This window comes from Gadus morhua, chromosome 23 (genome assembly GCF_902167405.1).
Source record: "Gadus morhua chromosome 23, gadMor3.0, whole genome shotgun sequence".
Lineage (NCBI taxonomy): Eukaryota > Metazoa > Chordata > Actinopteri > Gadiformes > Gadidae > Gadus > Gadus morhua.
In genome coordinates, this window is record NC_044070.1 from 3,968,529 (window position 1) to 3,989,404 (window position 20,876).

The 20,876-nt window shown below is 43.6% G+C and overlaps 1 protein-coding gene across 1 annotated transcript in view; it reads left to right on the top strand.

The window, feature by feature from the left end:
• Window positions 1-1,317: 1,317 nt before the first annotated feature.
• The window catches only part of LOC115537631 (netrin-G1-like), a 32,512-nt gene continuing 12,953 nt past the window's right edge, over window positions 1,318-20,876 (top strand). The window contains exons 1-3 of the mRNA XM_030349678.1: window positions 1,318-1,322; window positions 1,417-1,589; window positions 12,947-12,973. Of these exons, the coding sequence (XP_030205538.1) occupies window positions 1,318-1,322; window positions 1,417-1,589; window positions 12,947-12,973 (205 nt within the window). The remainder of the gene's footprint in view (window positions 1,323-1,416; window positions 1,590-12,946; window positions 12,974-20,876) is intronic.

Consider the following 20,876-nt stretch of genomic DNA (forward strand, 5'->3'; position numbering starts at 1 on the left):
TCTGGTCAGATATCAAGTACTGGTCATTGCACAGAATGTGAGCGAAAAGAAATGGAGGATAATGATAGAAAATGAGGCGCCCAACTAAAGTAATACAATTAGTACATGACATTCCCATTGTCAGGGAGAAGACACAAAACCATACCAATAACTTTTATTTTCCCTATTTGAACATTTAGCCCCATCACCAAAACAGAGGAAGGGTCAGATGAAGATTCAAAGGAACAAATAAACCAAAAACAAAAAAGACATGGAGAATGAGAATTGTGCTCAGGAGGAAAGAATTGATTGCATTCTATAGTCAAATCATCAAAGTCACATCTATGGTCTCACTCATCTTCGTGCCCACTCTTATCCCTTACCTTCAGAAAAGGAAGGACACGCATAGCACTTTCAATTCGATATGTTTTCTTACACCCAGATCCAACTAATTATCCAGTAGGTAAGATTTGAGAGTTGCAGAGAATGAATCTAGGAACAAACAGAAGAAGGCAAGGTTTTGAAACTGAGCAACCCAAAAAGGTCTTCTCCCTCTCTGTAAACTTTCTCCCCATTCAGCTCAACAGGGAGACAGTCAAAGTCAACTCAAAACATGCGCTCACAGAGCATTTAAGTCACTCATATGTTGAAAATTGCTCTTTAATGTCACCTAGAGCACCTTTGAGAACGTTCTGAGTGCTCATCCTCAATTGGTACTGCCGTTTAAATTTGTTCATCATCATCATCGTCGTCATCATCATCTTCAACACCACCATCTGGTATTTTGTCACTGCTCATTTCTCCCCACTAAAACGTTCTTCTCAACGTGTATGTTTATTTGATTTATTCTGTATCCAGATTTTTCTCCCAGTGATGCATTGTAAGGGTCCCTGTCTCCCAGTCCAGGGAGCAGAGGACGGCAGCATTTTGATTGATGGAGAAGATAATAGCCTGTCTGGACCTGAGCAGGCTCAGTTTTGAACAACAACTTGTTTAAACTTTTTTCGAGTCTTGCAATGCCTTAGAATTCAAGGTTGCACACTAAACTTATATTAAATTGTCTGTTTTGTCTCTCTCTGTCTCTGTCTCTCTCGCTCTCTGCTGCTTTGTCTCGCTCTGTCTCTCTCGTTCTCTCTCTCGTTCTCTCTCTCTCATGTTCTATGTCTCTGTCCTTCTCTCACTCTCTTTGTCCCTCTCTGTCTCTTTCTTTATCTGTCTATCTTTATCTCTGTCTCTTTCAGTAGCCGCAGGTAACACGCAGGCAACAGTTTGCTCTCCTTAAGTCGACTCCAGAGTTGTTCATGCTCATTCACACACAAAAGCGCTGGTCGCATCTCCATGAGGTACCTCAACCTCACTGGAATCTCCCAAAAAGTAATCTGCACTTTTTGTTCAAATTCTTCCCTCTCTCTCTCTCTTCTCTCTAATCGACCACAGTTGCAAGTGCAACCTCCACGCCAATGTGTGTGTGATGGACAAGGACAAGCTGAGCTGCGCGTGTGAGCACAACACCACGGGCCCTGACTGCGGCCGCTGCAAGAGGAACTACCAGGGCCGTGCCTGGAGCGCCGGTTCCTACCTCCCCATTCCCAAGGGCACAGCTAATATATGTGAGTAGGCATGCACACACACACACACACACACACACACACACACACACACACACACACACACACACACACACACACACACACACACACACACCACACACACACACACACACACACACACACACACACACCCACACACACACACACACACACACAGACCCACACACACACACACACGCACACACCACACACACACACACACACACACACACACACACACGCACACACACACACACACACACACACACACACACACACACACACACACACGCACACACACGCACACACATGCACACTCACACACACATAATCACACAGAAAGATCTGAAGAAGAATTCATAAGACATTGAGACATTTTTCATCTTTTCTGTGCAACTCTTAAGCGGCAGAGAACCAAAATCGACCAAAAGTTAATGCCAATCGAGTTAATACGTATTGGTGTATATACTTATATGTGTTCTGGTTGTTAGACCTCCTAGTTCTGTACGTCGTCTATCAGAGTGTGGATGATGGACTTGGTGCTATGAGTTTTGGGGGAGGAGGGGAGAATGCTGACATTTCCAAGCCCTTTATTTTATCCGGGCTAACTTTCTTATTGCATTCCCCGCCGTTTCTGATTCCTCCTCGGTGCCGAGGGGACCCTGGCGTGGGCTCCCGGAGGCGCCGTGTTATGAGACACTGGGAGAGTTTGCCCAGAGGCCACTGCTGGACCCCTGAATGACAGCACGTTATTAAAAAGCTGACATACACAAACACACACACACACAAACACACGTGCACGCGGTTGGACAGACAGTGATACGCACAAAGACAGACAGAGAGAAGCATAAACACACAGTTGCACACAAATAAAAACAAACAAACACAGTGACAGACAGAGAGAAGCATAAACACACAGTTGCGCACAAATAAAAACACACAAACACACTGCAGACAGTAATATATCTCTATATATTTATGCATATATACACATGGACAGACAATCACCCACAAGCACCCAGACGCACAAGGCAGACACAATGCATACTTACACACAAACATACTGACTCCCTCATACATGCACAGGGGGACATCCATGCATCCAGAACAAATGCACACCCAAACATTGACTTCAATCACATAAGGTAATGTGCGTCTACGGATATTCATAGCCGTCAGGCACAAGAACACAATCCTCCAATGACCCAAGCCACTTGCCACAATGACACACTCTGATGAACCTATCACGAGGCAAGAAAAAATGATATTATTATGCTTAGTCTTGGAAAGAAAATCAATAATTTCATAAGTTTTGACTTATCTGCAGGAATTGAAGGATTTTTCCAGACTAACAGTAAAGAATGTAACAGGCTGTTGGAAAAAAATATACCTTGTGGTATCAATCCTCACGCTGGTTCCCCTATCCCTCTCTGGTCTGAGTGTGTGTGTGTGTGTGTGTGTACGGGCCTGCATGTGCTTGCATGCATGTATGTTTGAGTGTTTGCTGCACTGAAACCCTATGAGCATATGGCAGCTCAGTGACAGACAAATTTGTGAGAGAGGAAAATGTAATCAGGATTTAATTTTGTTCTTTACTGCGGCCATCAAGTGATCTGATCGGATAAGGAGCGCCATGAATCACCGGATGGGACTAGGGAGTTATGTCATCTCTAGCTCGCCGCCACGCTAAGCTGTTTGGCAGCAGACAGGACGACAGGAAGCAGAAGAAGAAGTAGAGAAGAGAGGAATGAGTGAAGACCAACAGATGGGATGAGGAAGGGGAAGTAGTCATGTGTCACTCTTTGTGGTCTGTCCTTCTGACTCGCTCTCCAGCGGAGCCATATCGCTTTTCTTCCTACTTTGTTCCAACCACCCCCTCACCTCTCCATAACGGGGGTGTCACCGGAGAATGAAGGAGAGGGATCAGTTTGAGTATTGCTCTTGGCAGCTCATTTTCTCTGCCGCCAGAGACAGGCGAGGACAGGAGGATCTGCCCAGTTAAAAACCCAGCAGAAACCAACAATCCCCCCAAAACAGCCAATAAGCAAGTGTCAATAACAAAAGTGGGATGCCATCAGTTAGCAGTTGTGGTTGACTTGAACAGGGAAGTTCTTAAGGGTAATACTGCAGAAAACCACAGCCTTGTCACTCAGCCAGTATGAATCCTGACACTGAGGAATGGCTGTTTGCATGGCAACGATAAAGGACCTTCTCCTGGTTATGCTCTCCTAACTACTTCCAGATCTATCTGCTATAATGCATATCTCATTATTCTTTATTATTATTAATAATATATGTAATTATACAAATATTCTTCTTCTTTATGATTATTGATATAATATTTCAGATGACTTTGTATTGTGTCTCCGGAGGTAGATTAGTGTTTACCTGAAAGGATGGGCCTATTAGAACAGGATACACTTGGCATGGACACACACGCCAGACACAGGCACATGTGGTCTTTAATGCTGCTCCTTCAGACCGTGGAGTACGTAAACACAGCATCACGTCTGGTCGATGTTCCCTGATGGAGGTGCTACCACATACAACTATTCAAGGTTGGTTAGACCAGAACCGGATGTGATGGAAAGGATAATTAATTGATAAAGCTCATTTACTAATCGAAATGTTTTTATATGTATTTAGGACGTGGTGGGAGACTGAGGCAGGTGAAGAAGTTATATTTCTATTGAGTCTTAATAACAGCACAGAGCTGCCAGATGTTGCTCTCTTCGTACCTCAATTGCTATCCACAATTTATTTGATGCAGATCATGAAAGGAATGATGAACACACACTGTGCATGAGCCATGGGTTGTGCTCTCTGCACAAAGACTTTCTCATTTTATTAATGCTGTGCAGATGTTGTGCACATAAAGCGCATATTCACAGCATTTGCACAGCAATAAACACCCATGCACTACACAGATGGGCTCTTTGGTAAAGATATATTATAATAATAAATTATGGGAACACGATTGATGGATCTAGGTTTTCAGACATGGTTCCAGAATCCATAATATGTAATGAATTCAAAATGTACTATTACAGCTTTTGAATGAACCTAAAAATAGCATTTCAATTGTTTTCAATGTACTGTAAATCGTTTTAATGTACAGGAAAGTCTATCTAATCATCTTCTTATATATATGTATATATATATATATATATTATAATATATATGGAAGAAGTTTAAATAGAAGTTTAGTTTTAATTTACATAAAAATCTATTCATAGACTTCCCTGTACATTAAAACATTCCAATATGTTAAATAATAACAAAACAAAAGACATAGAAGTCAACCAAGGATAAGTTATTTTAAGGGTTTTATTGTCAACAACTATAAAGGGCCTATCCACTCCTAACCCCGAGCCCAGTGTTTAGTAGTCGATACAGCGTGCTTAACGAGCCTCCTTAGGGGAACTGGACTAAAATGATATTATAATCCAAGGGTCTCTAGAAAGCATCTCATAGTCAATTAGTGCTACCTGGCTGCAGCCATCTTGTTTAGGCAAGCTCAATGGCTCATTATTACTTCTGAAGCTGCGTACACACATCTGCTTCTGCACAGCGCCGTAAATACCTTCACCTCCACTTCACACCCCACGCTCACCTTCCTCTCCCTTTCTTTGTTGACATCAAACACAACCTTGCGTACGCATTCATTATCCCCCCCCCCCTGTTAATGCCATTTGCATTACCTCCATGTCGACTCCATGAGTCTCCTCTTCATCATCCTCTTCAGCTCCTCTTCTTCTGCCCTCTCTTTCAGCCCTCTCTTTCTGTCTCTCCCTCTCCCCTCCCTCCACCGCCCATCCCCCCATCACCAGCGCCACCCCCACTGTCACCACCACCACCTTCCTCCTTCGCCTCTTCCCTGGCTCATCCGTCTGCTCTCACCGCTACTCCTGGTGTCTATTTCATGCCCCCACCCCGCCAGACACACGCGCAAACACGCACACACGTTTGCGCACGCACACACATGCGTCCCTAGAGGCCCAGCTTGTTTACGCTGCCTTTTCTTCGCTTTCTCCAGCTCCGGCGGTAATCTTTCTTTCAAATATTTGTTTCTTCCGTCGCCCCATTTTCCTTTTTTTTGGTGTGTGTCTCTATATGTGTACACAGAAGTGCGTGCGCACACAGACACATACCTATATCTCATTGCATCCTGAAGAACACTCTTCCCAACCGCACTTTTGAGGCTTTCCTGATCCATCACAGAAGCCAGCAGCCACCTTCAGTACAGTTGAGTTTGACCAGCTGCCATCACCTCTACCTCCTGCCGTGGTAGTTAGTGGGGGCGATGTGTACTTAAAAGCTTCCTCAAGGGGAAACTCTAAAGACCGCTCAAGTCTAAAAATGTACATTTCCTGCAAAAAGTGATGTTGTTTATGGGTTCTGTTGACAGGAGAATAAACAACACACATAAATAAAACATAAAATAACAAAAAAAAACGTGCCTATTGTCGATCTCCTACTTTAGCTGCATGGTGCTTCCACCTCCGATTTATGGAAAAGACAACGTTTAAAATATATTTAATTGACCATAAGGTTTATTATAGTGTCACTTTGTACTGTTACTTTAGATAGGGTTGCATAAACATTTACAGAATACCAAAATGAGCCATTTGATCAACAACTATCAGGACATCACCTCATTCTTTGCTCTATTATTCTATGCTCTGACAATATGATGATGATGGTTATGAGGATGATAGTGGTAAGAATGATGATGATAATGATGGTGATCTGACCTGATCTATATTGTCCTAAAATAATTGTTTCAGGGAAAGTTGCTAGCAACATTGGCTACAATAGAGGTAAGGTAGATATGAATACAGATCACTGCGAACACCTGCATTTCCACCGTCACACACCAATGCCCTGTTCTACCTGGGAAAGAGGTTTACAGCGGGTTAGCGATGAGATATAGCTATCCCAGTGGCATACAGCAAAGTGGCTGTTTCACCACTGTCTGTGTTGGCGATGTCCACGGCTATGTGGCACCTAGTCTGACAAATAAGTTTTTCGACTAATATAGAAAGTCTCATTGCAAACAAGCTCTACTCTGGGTGAGCGCTGTGTTTCACTTTCTTTCGCCTCATGTTTGTGTTGAACAATTATGTTGAAGGAGGCAGGATCTGTTACAAATAACTGACAAACACAGAACTAGTCAACTGAAAGCTAGATCTACTCGCGCCAAGGGAGCTTTTCGGTAGAATATTTTCATAACGAAACAGGAAAAAGTACATAACTCCACTCTTTTCAGTGGTTGGTTTCTGGCCCAGGCTCTGTGCCGTCTCCCCGCAGAAGATCTGCCATAACATAGGAGGACTGCTGGGGCCAAGATTAGTTGGAACCAAACAAGCAAATATTAGTCAGAGGAACATTCTTCCCAAACCAGAGTTTGTTCTGCAAAGGCCATGAAGAGAACGTGCCGTTCATTCCATGACTCGAGTGTGTTCTGTTGTGTGTGTGTGTGTGTGTGTGTGTGTGTGTGTGTGTGTGTGTGTGTGTGTGTGTGTGTGTGTGTGTGTGTGTGTGTTGTGTGTGTAAACATGTGTGTGGGTGCTTGTCACTGTGTGTCCCGTGTGTTATTCACATTCCCTGAGTGATCATTCGATCATGGCCCCAAAATAAAGAATGTGTGTCCAGAAGAGATCATGTTTGCCTCCCGTTGGGAGCTGACCATACGACCGCACAGAGACACACAGGCAGCTCATAAAACAGAGATCAATAAAGCATGACCATCGTCAATACAGACACCCATCTCCACCACCACCACCACCACCTCCCCACCGGGGCTACTGGGTTCTGGGACAAAAATTAGATCTCAGCCGTGTCCTGTAACCGTGGCCCCGGTCCAGGCGGACGGGATTGGAAATGACGCTGATTGAAAATTAATCCAATTCCTGTGACCTGACCTCCCCTGGATCCTGAGCATCTGCCCCAATCCTCCAAAACACACACATACACACACACACACACACTGCTGATAAGTGAAAATAATTGCGTTTTCGCCAACTGGACAACCTGACTCAGAGACTAGCAGTCACCGCCCGAAGACATCTTGTTCAGTAACAATGAAATCAACACAAATCAACACAAAACAATCTATTTCATGCCTTACATATGCATGTGATGTATTGATATGGTCAGGAATCATATAGAGATGAGTGGACTTTAAACAGAAATCGATGTTGTACTAGTATAAAAACCAATAATGATGCACAACTATTTTCGAATATAACAGTAACAGCAAAGAATAAGAATTGAATGCAGAGTCACAGGCTCAATCTCTCCTCAATGATCGTTAAGCTAATATTGCTATTTCTCTGTTTATGAAATTATACTGTTCTTTCTCTTTAAATTGGGCTGTAATGACGCACGAAAGTCAGCTGCAAAAACAAGGGTCTGTGTTATTTTTACTAGCAAAACAAGAGTTCCTCATTCCTCATGTGCATGTGTCTCACAACAAGGTCTGCATGGTTTTGCTAGTTCCCTCTTTTCTCTGTTCAACGTCAGAGCTCTCTCTCGTAATCTCCCAATCTGTGTTTGGTTAATTATTCCATTGTAAGCTACCTTGAAGCCCTGCCAGTGTATGGATATTCATGTACAAGTGTTGTATGTATCTAGAACCAGGGAATCTAACCATGAATAACCTTCAATATGATTGAATCATTTACGTCTAACACATTATAATAACCAGCAGTCTTTAGTAATTTATAAGCTTTTGGGTGACAAATAACTAATCATTAACAAAACATTAAAATGCAATTGTAGTTGACAATTAGGTGTGATGTGAAAGGGCTCCTATAATAGCGCCAGGTGTGTGATGGATAGACCAGCCTACCAGCCTGTCTAGTCGAGTGTACCAACTGGTAGGTTGGTTGACACTCACATGTCCATACTGTATTTCTAAAAATAATAGTTTATGGTAATTATTCAGTAGTTATCTGAATGAGGCCCCTTTTGGTTTAGCGTCTCTAATTCTATAACTAGGGCTACTCGTTAGCGATACTGTGGCGTTAGAGGACTCAACAGAGTAGTTGAACTGTAAAATCTTAAATCAACATATATACCATAAGGCTAAGGAAAACGGTGTCAAGCATGAGAAATGGCACAACATCTCCCCAATATGACAAATCATTCCACAATGGACTACTACACAATGAACTAAAAAAAAACGTTACTGCCAACATAATAACTAATATTCCAATGCCCGGTGCTCCCAAAATGGCGTTGGATATTGCCATGTGACATCAGAATATATCTTTTATACCCTTATTTGTTTCTACAATTCTGCATGTGTCCTTATTTATGACATTTGCCTCAATACAGAGGGCAGCTGGGTGAATGGACTGACGTTTAGTTGTGGATTGAAGCTAGCATGCCTAGAAATCCAAAACTTGCACACACAGAAAACTAAGTCATCAAGGACACTGAGTAAGGAGAATAAAACTTTAAATAAATAAATGAAATGGAAGTTTTTTTTAACATATGCAGATGTCGACCGTACCTCCCTAGGACAATGTTTGGTGGTGGGGGGATATGAATTGAGAACGAAGAGGGAAAAACAAGGCCAGTTGGGACTTCCTATGTTTCATTTTCCATTTTCTCACAGACTTGTTTTTATTTGTGGTGATGCCCAGCTTGCTTCCCTCTCCTCCTGTTGCGAAGGACTTCTTTGTTTTTGTGAGTGAATTTGTTTTGTTCTTAGTTTTTATGCTTTTTCCCCTTCGTGGCAGACAGCCAGGAGAAAGAAACCGAGAGAGAGAGAGAGAGAGAGAGAGAGAGAGAGAGAGAGAGAGAGAGAGAGAGAGAGAGAGAGAGAGAGAGAGAGAGAGAGAGAGAGAGAGAGAGAGAGAGAGAGAGAGCTGTAGTTCAAATGATTAGCAGTGCTCAATCTGTCATTAGCTGGGCTAACAGCTGACGTCTTTTTATTAAAAAACCTCCTTTGATGTGCTCATCCAAGAAGATTCACCCTATGTTGTCTCTTGGTTGTGTTGTTTTTTTTCCCTTTTTTCCGGTTTGGCTTTGAGGAGTGATTTCCAAACGGTTGACTCACCAAATGTCTCACTCACAAAGACCACAGATCCCAGAATGCTTGAAGTGGACTTTGGCTTGCATCTTAACTACCTTTGTAATTACAGCAGATCTAATTAGTAGTCCTACATGCAGTTCTCTATGGAGTGAATTTAGTGCCAATATTCAAACACTGCATTTGCATTTTTTCCCTTAAAGGACCACACCATTGGCAAGCTTAATGTTTGGTTTATTAAAAACAGGGAACAGGAAATGGCTTGACACATCCAGAGAGTTGATACTCCTTAGGTGCGGGGTGAGGGTGCGGTCTCATGCAGGAAGTCTTCAAGCCCCTTTGGCCTTGGTGCTCAAAGAGAGGGAGAGGGAGAGAAAGACAGAGGAAAAATGGATGGACACATCTGTTTAGGCTTAGATATTAAATTGTCTTGGGAGATGAGGTGCGGTCTTTGTTCCCCAACTTAAGTTACGGAACTTAATTTATTGTGATCTTCAACAGCTTTTACTGCTGACGATCAGCAACGTTTAAGGGGCATCAGTTACTGATGGGATAGGAAGTTGCATAAAGTTGTTGGTTACTTATGGTTACTTATATACACTAACAAGATTACCCACACATAATACAGTAATAGAATACATTGTACTATGATTACTAATGTAATCCAATAGTACTACTACTCTAATAATTAAAGTAGTAGCACTTTTCAGTGTGGTTCCCATTAAGCATAGATTGATTTATATATATTATTATTTCAAAACGTTTATCAATTTTAATCTAGCCTTGTGTTTTCAATCTTACTTATGTCATCCAACCTCTCTCTCCCTTTGCCGTCAATCCAAAATCAACTGCACAGAAAATACATCCAAAAGTCAAAAGAATCACAAAGCCTAAAAATCTCTCAACCCATAAGTTATGTTTTTGTTTGCGGTTAAGAGGACTCAGATATGGATTCTGAATCAATATCCATAGTGACGTAGTGTTATTCCAGAAATAGCTCTCATCCTTATTATTGCATATTTATTATATTATACTAGTGTATATCCTCATTTCTCCACCTCAATTCACCACTCTACAACAAACACAATGTTATATTTAATAATATAATAGCTAATAGAGAAGTATTTTTCTGTAATTCCCCAACTTTGCTTGAAATTGCATTAAGAGAGCGGAATTTACAATAAAATCGTGGAGGTTGGAGGCTGTGTTGCTAATTTTATCCAATATCCCAACGCTATCCTGATCAGTCACTTGTTGACGTTCTCTAAACTCATTCAGTTGTTCATTTTATTCAGACTAAAGCAGGAGGGCCGCAAAAAGAAGAAAAAATTGGCGGGAAACGCATCCCAGTGGTGAAAAAAAACATTGCACCGTGGACTTCTGGGAGTGAGGTCAAGTGAGGTCTAAATCACGAAACTGAGGTTCATCCTTTCAAAGTATTGTACAGTCGGATTAAAACTAGCAAATGTAACAGGATTTAATTGAAAGCTAGAGAGAGTCGACTTTTCTCTTTATAGTTATTTATTTTTGTTTAAATGAATATTGATATAATAATAAAAAGAAATAAATAAATAAAAATCAATCTTTTTTTTTCCGCTTACATCGGTCATTGCCGGCCCCCAGGAATGTTTCTGCGGGCCGCCATTGGCCCGCGGGGCGCAATTTGAGAACCAATGCGCTAAAGGAAACCTAGCTTCTTATAGGTGGATACATTTGTGAATTATATTTCACCTTAGTTGCTGAACAATAGTGGCAAAAAGATTTATGTTCCAACAGCAGTTTGTATCCATAAGCTAAGATCGACAAATGCCCGAAAGCAAATGCACGAAAAAACAAAAAAGGTTTCACAGTTTTAAGACACCGCAATGTGCATTTGTGATGTACTGTATATTCAATATGATTTTCTGGTAAAAGATGACAACTTATAAATGCATCATTTGTTAAAAATTGGCACTAAGTTATATAGTTGATATAGTTCTCTCTCTTTTTGTAATTAATTGATTCATGGGGCTGCAAGGGGAGACCTTATGACTGCAAAATGTCTGTTGGCTGTTTACAATGTTTGGTTTGAAAAGGCACATTATAAATGAGCTAATTCAGTATTTCTAAAGCATTTAAATAACAGCCATGTGTTAAATCTGGGTATCGGTTTCGGAAAGTTAACATTGGGCTACGTCTTTGTGCAGCCAGGGCTTTTGATCAAAGTGCCAGCATGGTGCATTCACATGGGGAATGGAGGAGCATGAGGAGGCACCTTGCCGTGTTGAGAATAGTTCAATCTCTTGGGCGCCGGGGCTGCAGTGCCCCCCGCCGAGGGAAGATATCTAGTCACCTACGGGATGAGCCGGGGCCGCATTACCTGCACAGTGGCCGTCTGGCACCTGGATTGGCTGGCTGCTGGGAGAGAGAGAGCGAGAGATAGAGAAGGATAAAGGGAGGGAGAGGGATAGAGGGGAGAGAAAAGGGAGAGAGAGGGATAGAGGGAAAGAGAGAGAGAGACAGAGAGGGAGAAAAGGGAGAGAGAGGGATAGAGAGAGAGAAAGGGATAGAGTGAGATAGAGGGACAGAGAGAGAAGATGTCCATCTGAAGCCTTGAAGGCATGGGCTTCAAGGCTGAAGGTGTGTTTGTCTCTGATGCCGTTTGATCATTTCCATGTGTGATGTGTCTGGAGGCATCGTGGGACTGTGGTCCATTGCCCACTGGGCTTCGAACACCTCACACCCTTCTTCCTGTTGCACACACAGACCACACACTCAGAAAACACGTGCACATGCATGCACACACACAAACACAGACACGCACAACCAAATAAACACAGTCCCCACAACATATGTATGTACATAAACACATAAGTGCACGCATGCACACACTAACAAACAAATGTGCATCTTTTCGGTTTTTTTTAAATCGTATGGACCAGTGAAACAGGTTTCACAACACAATGACATTGTGACCTCGATTTACACATGGCAATTGTGTAAATCAATGCAAATGTTTTCCTACAATTGAAATGGTGAAAGAGAATCTACAGAAAACGTGATTCTGGCGGGTTTACGAGTAGCTCGTACTGTGGGTCTAACAAGTCCAACCGAGCTTCATTGTGACAACGCCGTGCTCGTTTGTTTTTATTGTTGTGTTCAAAGCTCAAGAAGAGGCCCAGCAACGCGCATGAGCTATTATTGTTCTGTGTGGTATTTTTGTGAATATGCCAGCGTTTTGCATAAATAAATGTAAAAATAGTCCCTCTATTTATGATTACATTATTTGAATGAGAATCTATATTGAATTGTGCAATAACTTCTGTCTGCGGGTGGGCGGGTGTTTCTCTCTCTCCAGGTATCCCTAACAACGTGGGTCCAGTGAGTAAGTAGACCATCTCAATGGATCTCAGCCTATCAACCGCTCAACGCTTCGCTTTGCATGCATGCATGCCTCCCCCCCCCCCCCCCCCCCCCCCCTTCGCCTCCCTCCTCTCCCTCTTTTTGTAAACTTGGCAGCCAAATGTAAAAAACATATGTACTTCACTTGTCTCACATAGAGCTGCCAGTTGAACGCCGGGCTACAAAAATTAAAGGTGTCCGTGATTTTTAGATTGTATTCATTCATCCCAAGAAATGTTCCATAGCCAACAGCTATATAGTCACGATAGTGGGGTTGTATTAATTTCACCACAGCCAGACTCAACCTGATAACATTCGCCTGGCAATGCATACCCGATTGCTATTGTTTTATTTATTTTTATCTTCCTCTCTTTCCCTTCGCTTTATGAATAAATGGCATCTCTAGACTATATTAAAGTGCCAGAACCTCTCTCGCAGCATCCTGTCACAAGAGGTCATTTTAATATAAGCGGCGTGGTATTATCTTCGTCAGCCAGTAGTGCCTTAGGAGGAGGAGGAGGAGGAGGAGGAGGGAGGAGGAGGAGGAGGAAGGAGGTGGCTCCATGTCTCAGGTTACGACTGCCTGGAAGGCTGCATAACACAGAAGCTGTGGGAGGGAAGGGTATTGACCAGCTCACAATGTGTGTTCACAGTCCGGCTCCGTTCGGCTCATTGTTCAGCTCTCTCGCTTTTATCGCTATTAAGTGTGGTGAGCAGGTACACACAAACACACACACACACAGACACACAGGCTCACGCACAGACATGCACAAACACACACACACACACACACACACACACACACACACACACACACACACACACACACACACACACACACACACACACACAGGCGCACACAGACACCTGCACAAACACACACACACACACACAAACACATACACACAGGCGCATGCACGCATACACACACGGAAACCGGACACAAACACACACACACAGTCATACACAGGCGCGTGCACATACGTACGCACACACACACACACACACACACACTAGAGGAACATACCAGAGACTGGTTATTGTTATGACGGTTGTCTCTGATTGGCAAAAATTTGTGTCAGGTGATGTTAGGGACCCAATCCTAAAATACATGCATTAAATGACAGTTGAGCATGTGAACATCCTGACCCCTGATCACCTCAGAAAATGACCAGAAAATAGCTACCCACCTCCTCCCCCATTCCTACCCCGGACCCCCACCCTCCATCCTACGCTACCAATGCATGGCCTAGATGGAACTGTGAGTGTGTGCTCTACATAAGGTCCTCTGCACATAAGACACATGATGCCCTATATCAGTCTCTCTCTCTCTCTCTCTCTCTCTCTCTCTCTCTCTCTCTCCTCTCTCTCTCTCTCTCTCTCTCTCTCTCTCTCTCTCTCTCTCTCTCTCTCTCTCTCTCTCTCTCTCTCTCATGCTCTACAATCCATCCAAAGTTCAGGCAAGACGATACCCAAACTGTAAGCCATCACAACCTTTATTGAGATAGTAGTGCGAGTGTGGGTGTGTATGTGTGTGTGCCTGAGTGATAAAGTGTGGGTTTGGTTGGTATGTGTGAGTGCTTGGTGGTTTGTGTGATACTGAAAGTACACACTTACAAAGCAATAGTCCTGTCTCCACATGAGCCTGCAGGGAGCTTCTGACGAGAAGCTGTCGTCTCTTAATAAAGACGACAGAATCCAGTTGAAAACACTTTTGTAAGCACACCGACGATGAGAAGCTATTTTAAACCACAGGATTACAAACAGCGATGTTTTTTATTAGCCAATGTAAAAACAGCGAGTGGGTGTTCAATTCGGAGATGAGATACACAGACGAGACTGTACTTCCTAGGGAATCGTTTTAGAGAATGATTGAGAATTTGCTAATGCTAAATATTAACCTAAAATAGGGGAGGGGGTTCCTAGATCTGCATGACTGCTTCTCATGCCGGGTTGTATGACATTGACTCAAATTCATCCCTACTCATTAGCTACTACTACTTGAATATGCTCACAAAATAATGAATGCACAAAACCCAGACGCAATATGCACAAGAAGAAGAAGCTGGCTTCTATTCTGGCGTGTGTATTGATTCCTCCCAAACCATGACTGTTTTCTTCATGTTCCGATGATGGTTCTGATTGAACGAAAAACACGGGACAGATGTTGAGCCAGCAGGGGGGCCTGTGTCCCCCCCCTTCTCTTTCTTATGTGTTAATTATATTCTGAATGGCTGAAGGGTCAACATAGAGGCCCCGTCCACACGAAGCCGAAACGGGCGAAACCGTTACGGTTTCGATCTATCCGGTTTCGAAGTACCTCCGTAAAGACGAAGCCAAGCGAAACCGGATAGATCTGTAGAAACGCTGTAGTAATCTTCTGGTACACAAATCCAGAAGAAGAAGAGGCGAGCATGCGCATAAAGGCTGCCCCCCGAACCACTAACAACACAAACAAACAGCTCTTCTACGATGGCGAACTAGATTCTCAATAAATAATGGCTTAGCAACCCAACAAGGGACATGATATGCTGCAGAACGATTACAAGCTTGTAGTCCGCCATCATCTTTTTTGTTGTGATTTTTGAGACTCCGCGGGCTTAAGAGCCATTGGCTAGGAGGTCGAGGGGTGGGGCGATGACGTCATGGTTTGCGGTTTCAGTCGGTTTCAGGCGTCCACACGAAACCAAAACGAAACCGGATAGATTTGAAACCACCTCCGAGGGTGGTTTCAGAAGTTTGCGGTTTCGGTCAGCGGATTCGCCGGCTTCGTGTGGACGGAAGGCCGAACCGTACAAGACCTTTGCGGTTGCGCCATGAAATCGGCTTCGTGTGGACGGGGCCTTAGACACCAAGGAAGCCCACAGTGAAGACAGACATATGATTGGGCTCACATTGTGAGGGACAATAAGGACCACGTTTGAAACTATTGTCCAATGAATCTGTCTGATATCTAATGTCTAACCAGAGAAAAAACGCCCCAAAGCCCCTGTGTGACTTAACACACCTCTCAAACACAGAGTTGACCTAGTAAATAACCATTGTTTACCCTTAAGGCCGGCTACCCTTATACCACTTTAATGTAATTACTCAAAAACCATGTGATTCAGCAAAGTCGATAGCACCAGGTCACACATAAACATGCACACACAGGGACCTAGAAAAGTGGGTACGAAATTAAGTGGGGAAATGAAAGGGTTGTGATTAGAACAATTATCCTACCCCCCCATTCTGCAGCAGCTCCCAGAAACCTGCGGTTTTCCTTCACTCCATGCCAGTCGCTACACTCCGTTTCCAAACCCCCCCACAGGGAAACACCATCTTATGGGTAATCATGAGGTTCTGCCCGGCTGCAGTCGTCTATCACTCTCTGTCCCAGTGTTACATCCATTACTAATTCATTGTTATTCCTTCCCAAGAAATACACTGTAATTAGATATTGATCACATAGTCAATGTGCTGAATTAAACAAATTACTACCCCCCCCCCCCACCCCACCCACACCATCTTAGTTTTCCATGTGGTTTGCTCTCTGGCTTGCATAAAGGATAAGTGTCATACAGTTCTGAGAAGCGAGAGAGAGGAAGAGAGTCAATGAGTGGAGAATATCATCTGTCTGTAGATTTCCTTTCATTTTATCGTTTGTTGCGGGTCGGGTAACCGTGTGCCACGGAGGTCTAGGAGCAGGCAGGTTTTCCTTTCAACCAAATAGGGATGTCGAGCGGTTTCCATGATGTCCAATCTATGGATTGGACCACGAGAGACCAGCAGTTGGATCCGGCACACTGTAGCTCAGGACGAATACATAGTGCACCCTGTAGCTCAGGGCGAATACATACTGCACACTGTAGCTCAGGGTGAATACATACTGCACACTGTAGCTCAGGGTGAATACATACATACTGCACACTGTAGCTCAGGGTGAATACATACTGCACACTGTAGCTCAGGGTGATTATTTACTGCTCGATGTTGCTAACTGCACACTGTTGGCCCTCCAAGGCACCTGCCCTTTCGCGCTACCTTTCCTTGGACATAAGCATGCAACACTCACTCACTGGGGAGAGTTACCCACAAATACCTTCCATTATAGAAAACGATGGCTCCTGGGGTCCGTCTCTGTCCGTTTCCCCCTTCACCATACCTGCCCCTGGTTTCCTGTCCAGTAACTGACTTGATGCCTCCCGCTGGGCATGTCTGGTTGTCTTGTGTGTACACAGTGTCCTGTGCCACTCCGTAGCCCCCCTGACCCCTCACACTCCCAGCCCCGCCCCTCGTCGGCCCAGTTGGTTCTTAGCCCCCAGACCGACCTTTGGAATGATTGCTGTGGGCTGTGTCAGCTAATCGATGATTGAAAGGGTTTCAGGAATGACATCCAGGAGGAAACAAACATCCGGGCGAAGTGGAGTCAGGGGCCTGTTGGATGAGTCCTACGCCGGTCCATGTTTGATGGATTCTCAAAATAAGTTAAGTTTAGAGAAAAGAGATAGAGATAATAACTTTATAAATCCCTCGGAGGGGAATTTCCTCTGTTACAACCGCCCAGGCAGCAGTGGAACACACAGGATAAAATACAATGCAAAAAAAATACAAAGTCTGTATTGACTTGCAATAACTTCTGAAAGTATAAAAATAGATGCAAAAGTTAATGTTTAAGTAAATGCTAAAGTAAAGACAAACGGAACAAACAGGCCAAACAAAACCGACGGTATAAACAACATAAATTATAAATTATAAATGGCTAAGTACCAGTACTTCACAAAATATATGGTTTAGATATGATTCCATATAGGTGGGAGGTGGACAGAGATTTAGGATCTACTGTGGATGATGCCCAGTATGGGGATGGGCAGATCTCTGCCACATGTCTGTTGTTTGCCCGACCACCACCAATCATACAAAATGTCGTTCTAAGGACAGGACCAATTGTCAAGGACTTGCCCTCACCTCATCCTCCTCCACTAGAACATCTGTAGTGTTGCATAGGATGTCCACTCCCCCCGACTCGTGTTTATATCAATAACACTGGTTTCCCTCAATTGCATGCTGTTCGCCCGAATGTCTCGTCCCTAGGTGTCGCCAACCGAAAAGAAGGTAGGCAAATCCCATGATGCTAATGATGTTGATGATGGTTAATAGAGATAAATCTGTAAATAGTCAATATCGAAAAGAAAACGAACGAAACAACAATGTTAGTTTAGATGTGAATGCTCGTTTTTTTCCCCTTCCCCATTTCAAAATCAGAATGTTTCCCTTTAAAAGTATAGAGAAAAGACCCCTAACGGTTTCTACTTCCTGTTTTTGATGAAGGTTTCAGCAAATACAGAGGGGGACTTTACACTGTGCTACACTGTGATACAATTCAGCACATGATCCTTTTAAATCCACTATACATGCTTTGCTCATTCATCTATGAACACATACACAAAAATAGACACACACACAGACACACACTTGGTTTGAATGTGCCGTGGGAGAGCAGCCAATCCCAAGGGCCTGCCCCACCCCCAGGATACCACAATATGAATAAAGGCTTACACATATACTGTATATTTTGAATATTGGCCTATATATCGATATCTGTATTCTTTTACTACCTTATATCTGTATCGGCCTCGCCCCCTAAACTGCAGTATCCGTCCGGCTCTATTGAACACTACACAAGACCAATAAGAAACCGTTTGACACAGATGAGAGTCAGGCTCAGCTTGGCTTAATCGTGCACGACGTGATGTTCTGCGGCACAGCGAGCATACGACCTGTGAGCCCCCTGCAGTTACACTAATGCAGGCAAGGGTTCAGAACAGATGAATCTGGACGTTTATATCGGACAATGACATGGCAGCCCTATTATTTTCCTTTTTCCGCACTGTTTGCCTTCTGACCGGAAAGAAATTAAGATTTGCTGTGTCCTCAAATAATGTGATTCCAAACACGAGCTGCTGTATGTGCACATACTTATAGGATGAAATATCCCAGCACGCTGCCACCCTTGGTGACAGGAAGTCTGTCTGGCTACTTTTAGCAAAAAAGAGAGGAGAGAAAGAGGACATTAACCAAACACGTCTGCAACTTGAAGACACCTGATAACAAACTTTAAGTTTGATATCTTTGGCTTCTGTAATTATTACCTCTCCATGCTGCCTTTTTGGTGGGTTTAGAATGCCATTTATAAAATTGTTTTCATATGCCATATTTCATTGCTTACTATTTGTTATTTATTAACATTACTTACCCGTCATCTCTGATCCCTCCAACATTAAATTCCTTGTGTTTAACCAAATTATCATCTTGTTTTTCTTTGCTTTTCTTTCTTTTCTTTTGTTGATTTGTCTAGTCGCGCCTCGAGTTGCATTGTCCACCGCCCCCACTGTCCACCTTGCGAACCGCAAGCGAGGTAGGAGCTCCAGGGTTCACCCACCACCCTAAACAGCTTTGAACTCTCCCTGTGTCACTATTTCATTGTTTAGCCCTGACTTAGCACCTTCAAAACCATCCCAATGTCCTCAATGGTCACTCTTTCTACACTTGGTTACACATGGTGCCGACATACAACATTTTATGAATTCTATAATTATATTCCGATGCCGATGTCAGGACCGCAGAGTCGCTCACCAACCTCCGCAAAAGACTCAAGACTCACCTGTTCAGAGTTCACCCAGGCTCTCCATAGCCACCCCCTCCCACCCTTCTTATTGTAGGCTGTTCGTCCTGCCACTACATACAATACGCACTTATTGTCGGTGGCACTTAGTTATAGCACGTAGTTGTGTAGCGTCTTATCCTAGCTCTCTTATTTTATAAGGGGGAATGGGTTAACCTAGTGATTGTTAGTGCTTTGCACTTGGTTCTATGAACATCCTTACCGACAGCAATATATTGTTTCTCCTTCTTCTGACAAATGTACTTATTGGATAAATGCCCTAAATGCCCTTAAGTTAAATGTAAATATTCAATCGGGAGACCCAATATCACCATTATATTAAACACAGATCAAAACGACCTTATATCGGAGCTCTTGTGTGTTGTTCTTTCAATTGAGTGACACGACATTCGTCTGATGAGCAACCAAATAAAGGGGAGGACTTTGGCACAAATTCTTCACACCTCTGTTGTCGCTGCGTTGTCACTGAAATCCTCCATCATATTTGTCCTTGGGTGAGTTGCTCGAGGCCGTAATTGTATGGCCAAAGGAAGAACAGTCTGCATCTATAGGCCTGATAGTTCTTGATATCTTTACAGAAGAAAGCCAAGGATTTTGTTACGTGTTCAAGGAAACTTTTGTAACCACTATTCACCTCCCTCATACAGATAAAGCAGGTGATCGGCCACCACGACTATACTTAGGGACCACATTTTGGGGCTTTTCTATTCCCCCTTGTGGTATGATTTATAACAGTAGTCTATTTCTGGAAAGGAGAGATTATTTGTCTGTTGGAGAGGCAGGGCGTCTAATTTAAAAGGTCTTAGCTCACACTCGAAGACCAGTGTCGCTGCAGGCTAAGGGGTGGTAAAATGGACAGGCCACTTTCCCCTTTTTGTCATTTCATAAAGGAGCCAGGCCTGTCTGGGCAGAGGCCTGACCTCCACCCCAGAGCCATAATAATCAGCCCTCTCTGGGATGTAAGCCCCTTACCATGGCTGCCCCCAGCCCGGCCCACCACTCAACCTTCTGGCTGGGCAAGCGGGTTGTGGGACAGGCTTAAGGAACTCATCTGGGCTGGGGCAACCCTGCACCGGCACACAGGAACAGATTGAACCTCCCATCCCCCTCCACCACCCCCACCACCCCCCATGGGCCCCGGCGCAGACAGCTGGCCAGGTGTCTGCAGCATACATTCATGCCAGATGCTGATCCTTTATGACTTTCATTGCGTTTTATTGCG